The 6,247-nt window shown below is 38.2% G+C and overlaps 2 protein-coding genes across 2 annotated transcripts; both read left to right on the forward strand.

Moving 5' to 3' along the window:
• The first annotated feature begins 218 nt into the window (after positions 1-218).
• On the forward strand, positions 219-968 carry LOC118791240 (protein FAM243-like). The gene has a single exon (XM_036548538.1). It carries the CDS (start codon positions 219-221, stop codon positions 966-968), a length of 750 nt encoding a protein of 249 aa, XP_036404431.1.
• A 602-nt stretch (positions 969-1,570) lies between these two features.
• Positions 1,571-4,024, forward strand: nxt2 (nuclear transport factor 2-like export factor 2). The gene is made up of 4 exons (XM_036548093.1): positions 1,571-2,034; positions 2,199-2,285; positions 2,388-2,532; positions 3,799-4,024. The coding sequence occupies exons 1-4, from the start codon at positions 2,020-2,022 to the stop codon at positions 3,981-3,983; spliced, it is 432 nt and encodes a 143-aa protein (XP_036403986.1). The 5' UTR covers positions 1,571-2,019; the 3' UTR covers positions 3,984-4,024.
• The last annotated feature ends 2,223 nt before the right edge of the window (positions 4,025-6,247 follow it).

Below are 6,247 nucleotides of genomic sequence, written 5' to 3' on the forward strand. Positions count from 1 at the left end.
TCATTAAACAGGTGTATGCTAAATATTAAACAGATAGCATTTTTTTCAGTGCTCTGTGATTAGATGTGGGAAATACAATAACCTTTATGATGTCATTTTGAACAATCATGAGGTCATAGGCCTTCACAAAATAAGAAAAGACTATTGTCATTTTCATCAATTTTTAATGAGCAGCTGCACTCAAATATCAGCTTTGCTATTATATTTTCAACACCATTATGAACATACCACCAAAGCTGAGGCATTTTCTGCAGTTGTTACACAGAAAAACAAACAATGACTTCCAATGCACACCCTATATCAAAGAGATAAGAAAATTACAGAAAGAGGGTTTCTACCGAGTTGACCTGGGTGAAACAAAAATTCCTGAAGGCCTCATTACCGGGGATATTTCCTTATTGGACGACTCTCTAAGAAGCAGGCCTGTTTGGAGCATTGTACATGCAGGTGGCGCCAGAGGATGGGTTCCCTGGAATTACAAGATGTTTTTTCATTGGGACGAGTCAAACTGCAAGCCATCTGGAGACAGTTTTAACGAACTGTGTTCCAACCTGCGAGACACATATGGAAAATGTGCCATCGTGACCAACACACAAAGCTTGATAACAGCTGATCCCAATCGCTCTGGTGTCTCAAGTTCTGCCTGTCTCTCATCACCCATTGAGCTTCTGTCCACAAGTTGCTGTCCAAAAGTGGCTCAAACATATGGCCATGAACTTCTGCAGCTTCCATCCCACTGTGGTCATCTGAGCCCTCTGACTAGTGTGTGGTGGTCTGTCAAGTGGTTCATATACAACAACAGAGAGAAGTATTGTGAGGAAGTCTATGACAGAAGCACTCTGCATAAATATATCTTCTACATAGAACTGATTGAAGATTCCCTTAAAGATGTGACAAGAAAGAAATGGAGAGAAGCGGCATCCAGGGTAAAGAAGACTGAAGACTACTACGTGAGAAAACATCTGTAATGTTAGCAACGATCTACACCACCATCTCAAAATTACGTTACATTACAAAATAAAACTACAAACTGCAAATGTCCGTTTAGTTTAAGAGTTTCATTTCAATGCATTCAATCCTTTACTATTTAACATTTATTGGAACAAGCAGTGTAGAAAATAAAGCAGAATGCAATCTGCCTACCTTTATATCTATCATGAGAGGACATATGTATATGGGATATACGTCTGGTGATTGGCTAGGCCAAGGAAGATCTTTTACTGTGTACAGTGTTCATTAAACCTCTCTTCAATCTGTTTAGCAGTGTGTGGGGGGGCATTATTGTCACAGAGTGTGTAAATAAAACACAATGTTTGCATCTCAGGTTTCACCTGGTCACCTTAAGTGCCTTTATATTCCTTGGCTGTAAGTGTGCTGTGTGAAGAAATAATCTGACCCAGTAGCTCTTACAGAATAGCCACCCATAACATAACAGACACCAATAAGTTTAACAGTTGTAAACAGCCAATATGACTTGAAGGCCTCCTTTGGTTTTCTCCAAACATAAACTCACCCAGATGTAGTAAAAAGAGTAAAAGCATGGACAGCCTTTGGCCCTTCTCAACTGATTGCGCAAGATGCTGCGAGGTCGGTTGCTTAATAAATGCAGCAGGTTCGTGCCAAACAAGCTCCGTGGTCTACTTCCTAACGATGCGACTACAATACGGATATATAAATACTTTCCTCTGTATTTATAATCAGTTATGCACTTGAGTTTAAAAATGATTTTTAAACTGAACGAATGGATCGTTGCAGACAGAAGAATCAAATTGATTACAAAAAATTCCACCACAAACAAAAACACGAGACTACGTCGAACACGTAGGAACCGATGTTATTAGCTAGAATGTTTCTACAGGGATTTCGTTTACAAGGACACACACGCACGCATTGCGGAAAGAGTGTGGAGTCGGACTTTTATAAACAACGGTCGACCTTATTCTCTTTCAACAGGAACTGGAAGGGAATCTTCATCTTAGTTCGTTTTCTAAGTTACTTGGTTTTACAAATTGGACACACATGGCTTCAACAGTTGTAAGTATGAAGTACCTGCCCACGTAGTTGTATATCATTGTTTTAACAATAGCGACCATCTAGTAAGCTAACCAGTTAGTCAACGTTACCTAATTATTCTGTTCATAATGTCGTTTTGTTTTGAAAGCTATAGCGTAAAAGTTATGTTTTATTTTCATCCGCAGGACTTCAGGACGCATGTCGACCAGTCATGCAGATATTCGGAGGAGTTCGTTAATATCTATTACGATTGCATGGATAAGAAAAGGAGGGTGCGTAGTGACCGTTACGTTTGTATCTTCGCCTTTCTTTAGTAGTCATGTAAATGGTTTGTAGGCTGTACTTAATTGCGAATTATGTGGATGCTACAATAGAATCTGACGAGGCTCTACCTGGACAAGGCCACTCTCGTGTGGAATGGCAACGCAGTCTCGGGCCAGGATGCACTGGGAGAATTCTTCGAGTCCTTGCCATCCAGCGAATTTCAAGTGCACACTCTAGATTGCCAGCCGGTGCATGGTAAGATTAACTGCAGTAATACTCCTTTTCGATGCATGATTTAATTCCTTCTACGGATTTCTGTTATGTAATGTTGTGTTATACGAAGGCAGTATGATCCATGTTATTGTGTACCGTTGAATTTTCAAATCCAAACTCAATCCATGTTAGATTAAAATTATTCTTTTTGCCGTCAATCTATATACTTTTAACGAAGCAAAATTATATATATATATTTAATACTAATATTGTGCATTAAAAATCACAAACTTAAATCTCTCATGTACATAAGTATTCAGACCCTTTATCCAGTAGTCTGTAGATGCATCTTTGGCAGCAATCACAGTTTTGAGCCTTCTTTTGTAAGTCTAAGCTTTACACTCCTGGATTTGGACAGTTTCTCCCAGTCTTCCTGGCAGATTCCTAGCTCAGTCAGATTGGATGGGGAGTGTTTGTGAACTGCCATCTTCAGGTCTCTCCACAGATGTTCTATGGGGTTCAAGTCTGGACTTTGGGCCACTCAAAGACATTTAGTGACTTTTCCTGACACCACTCCAGTGTTGTCTTGGGTGTATGCTTTGGGTCATTGTCATGCTGAAAGGTGAACTTTTGCCATTGTCTTTGATTGTGTGTACTCTGGAGCAGGTTCTTCAAGGACCTGTGTTTGGTTGCATTCATACTTCCCTCAATTCTGACCAGTCTCCTCATCCTTGCCACTGAGAAGCACCCCCACAGCATGATGCTGCCACCACCATGCTTCACTGTAGCGATGGTATTAGCCAGGTGATGAGCAGTACCTGGTTTTTGCTAGACGTGGCACTTGGAATTCAGCCCAAGGAGTTCAGTTTTTGTCTCATCAAACCAGAGAATCTATTTCGTCATGCCCTCAGAGTCCCTTCAGTGCTGTTTGGTGAGCTCTAGATGGGCTATCATATGCCTTTTCGTCAGGAGTGGCTTCCATGCTACTCTACCATAAAGGCCTGATTGGCTTTTATGGCCTCTTCTGAGATGGTTGTTTCTGGCAGGTTCTCCCAACACAACCAAGTATGCAAAAAGTGAAGGGGTACTTTCTGAAGCCACTATATGTAATTGAAAATTAACAGGCAAGGTACCAAACATTTATGTTCTCTGATGTCTAAAACATGTCTTGATCTCAGATTAGATATTAAATACAATTAAAACTGTTAAGAGAAAGACAGCTCTAGGTGCCCTAAAGTTGTCAGGTGTATCAGCTTATCTAATGGTACATGCACTGAACTGCTCTTTTTCCCCTAAATTCAATTTCAGAGCAAGCAACACAAGGCCAGACCACCTTGTTGGTAGTTACTGCAGGATCAGTGAAATTTGATGGAAACAAACAACGATACTTCAACCAGAACTTCCTGCTTACAGCTCAAGCCTCTCCCTCCAGTGACCAGCCTGTGTGGAAGATTGCTAGTGACTGTTTCCGATTCCAGGACTGGGCTAGCTAAAAGTTGCTCATTTCTATAACCGTAACTTTTTTTTTTTTTTACACAATTCCATTTATGTACAATTTCTGTGAATAAAGACATTGATTATGTATTTGCTGTTCTTGAATGGCCTACTCAGGACTGGAGCCATGACAAAGCTTAAAGCATAAATACAAAAACACACTTTATTTACAATGAACAGCCATTCTGTCGTCACAAAGAACAGTCCCCACAGAAACTGAATAAATATGACAATTTCAAAAGATTGGCAGACAAAAACAAAACAGAAGCAAATATATTTTAAATGGTAACATTTGGAAAGACCTGTTGCTCTGAAAATAATTCATTGACAAATTAAGGTAAATGTTTTTAACCCTGAGGACAAACAAAAAGCACATGTATTTCATTTTGCCAAAGATCCTATGGTTCCAATCAAAACCACCAAACTTACTACAAAGTCTAGAGATGCAGCCAAGTTGTATACATCATTTAAAATTATTTTTCAGTGTAAAGGTATTGGAATGGTCTTGAAACTAGAACTGTGCAAACAGAAACCTTGCAAAGCAAATAACCTGATTTCAGAGAAATTCAAAAACTTTCTCTGCTTTGATTTGGTTCAGTTGAAATAGTCATAATGACCTCCCTTGTGGAAATATAATCTAGTAAATACAATTACCAAGAACTTGTTCATTTTTCTTTTGACTAGAATGATTATGAGTAAGAGGGCTATTTTGAAATGTATAGGTGTAAGTACATATGTGGTTGATGGCATATTGTAGAGAGTTTTTCTTGACCTACTTAAAACTGGGAGCATTTCTGGAGGAAATAAAAACATGCCCAGTAGTCTCTTCAGTGAAAATGCGAGATTTAACACTGACCTGTACGCCTTTCCATCATATTTAATGTCTAAAAGAGATGTGTGGAGAAACATATGCAGGCTGTGCTTTAGAGTTGTGTAACTGCATGTGCCTTACGATACGTACTACACTAGGACACACATCACATTATGATGCGTTCTATGATAAACAATGATACTTCCAATACTGTACAAAGTACACACCTTTCTCCATATGAACAGTTTCCAGTTCCCACAATACCAGTAGATGTAAATCTCCTTCTGTAGTTATAGGTGACTTACTGACATTTAGACTGTTCAGTCTCATTGTACATCAAGTACAGCTATACAAAGCCTACATACACATAGGATTGGCTAATGCAGCCTTTTGCTAATACATTGTGCATGATACGTGACACTATCACTTGTCAAAATGCATTATGTAAAACAGAATGTCACATCCAACCTCACCAAGTGTCACATGACACTGGGACACCTCTTGCTCCAGCAGTCATGCCTCACATGACAAGGTTGAATGTGACATTCTTTTCTATGCAACACATGACCCATGACACATTACACTATCACATTTTTTTTTTTTTTTTTTTTTTACAAATTAAGGATTAATTCAGCTATTATAGCATGGTTATGTATATTTCATGTAGCTGTATGTAATGTACAATAAAGTTCTACAAGTTCTTCTTTTGACTAAATAAAATATAAATGTAGTAAATTAGACAGGGCCTAACTGGGAGTGTCAGTGTGCACTTTGATGATACAGGGAGTCATATGATATTCGAAGAAAAAAAAAAAAAAAAGGCCGAGAACACCCAACTATCAATACATAGAACTTTAAATTGAAAATAAACTAAAAAAAAACTGAACCTTCAAGTACTGTCCCATATTTACAACAACAGCATTACTCTCCTACTGTGTCCTTAACTCAATCCTAACAATTCTCTGCCAAGCACAGTCTTATATGTTATATACACACAGTTAAGCAGTTCTAGGTCAGGTATCTACCTCATAGATGGTAGATCTTTTGTTGTGATTTCTGTCTGTTCCTTCAGATAAGTAACAAACCCCTCATTTTTCCATCACCAAAAAATAATTTCTGCCAAGACTAGAATATATTGGCTATAAGTTCTCTTTGATAAAGGCTCACAGAATTAAATGATCTGAAAACATCTTTCAGTGTTAAAGTCAAGGCTCTGTCAAAACTATTCCATTGGGTTTGCCATGGCTTTGGAAAGTTGTCTGAAATAAAACTTGGAAACAAACTGATATTCAAACATTCCCACATTCTTTCAATTTAAAAACATCAGAAAAGTGTAAACATTGGACTGCACACTACCTTCAGAAACCAGCATTTTATGTTTTAGCATTTGAACTGTGAATATTATACATTGTCACTTCTAGTGCAAAAAACCTTCAGATTATATTATTTAAA

Source organism: Megalops cyprinoides, chromosome 16 (assembly GCF_013368585.1).
Source record: "Megalops cyprinoides isolate fMegCyp1 chromosome 16, fMegCyp1.pri, whole genome shotgun sequence".
Classification (NCBI taxonomy): Eukaryota; Metazoa; Chordata; class Actinopteri; order Elopiformes; family Megalopidae; genus Megalops; species Megalops cyprinoides.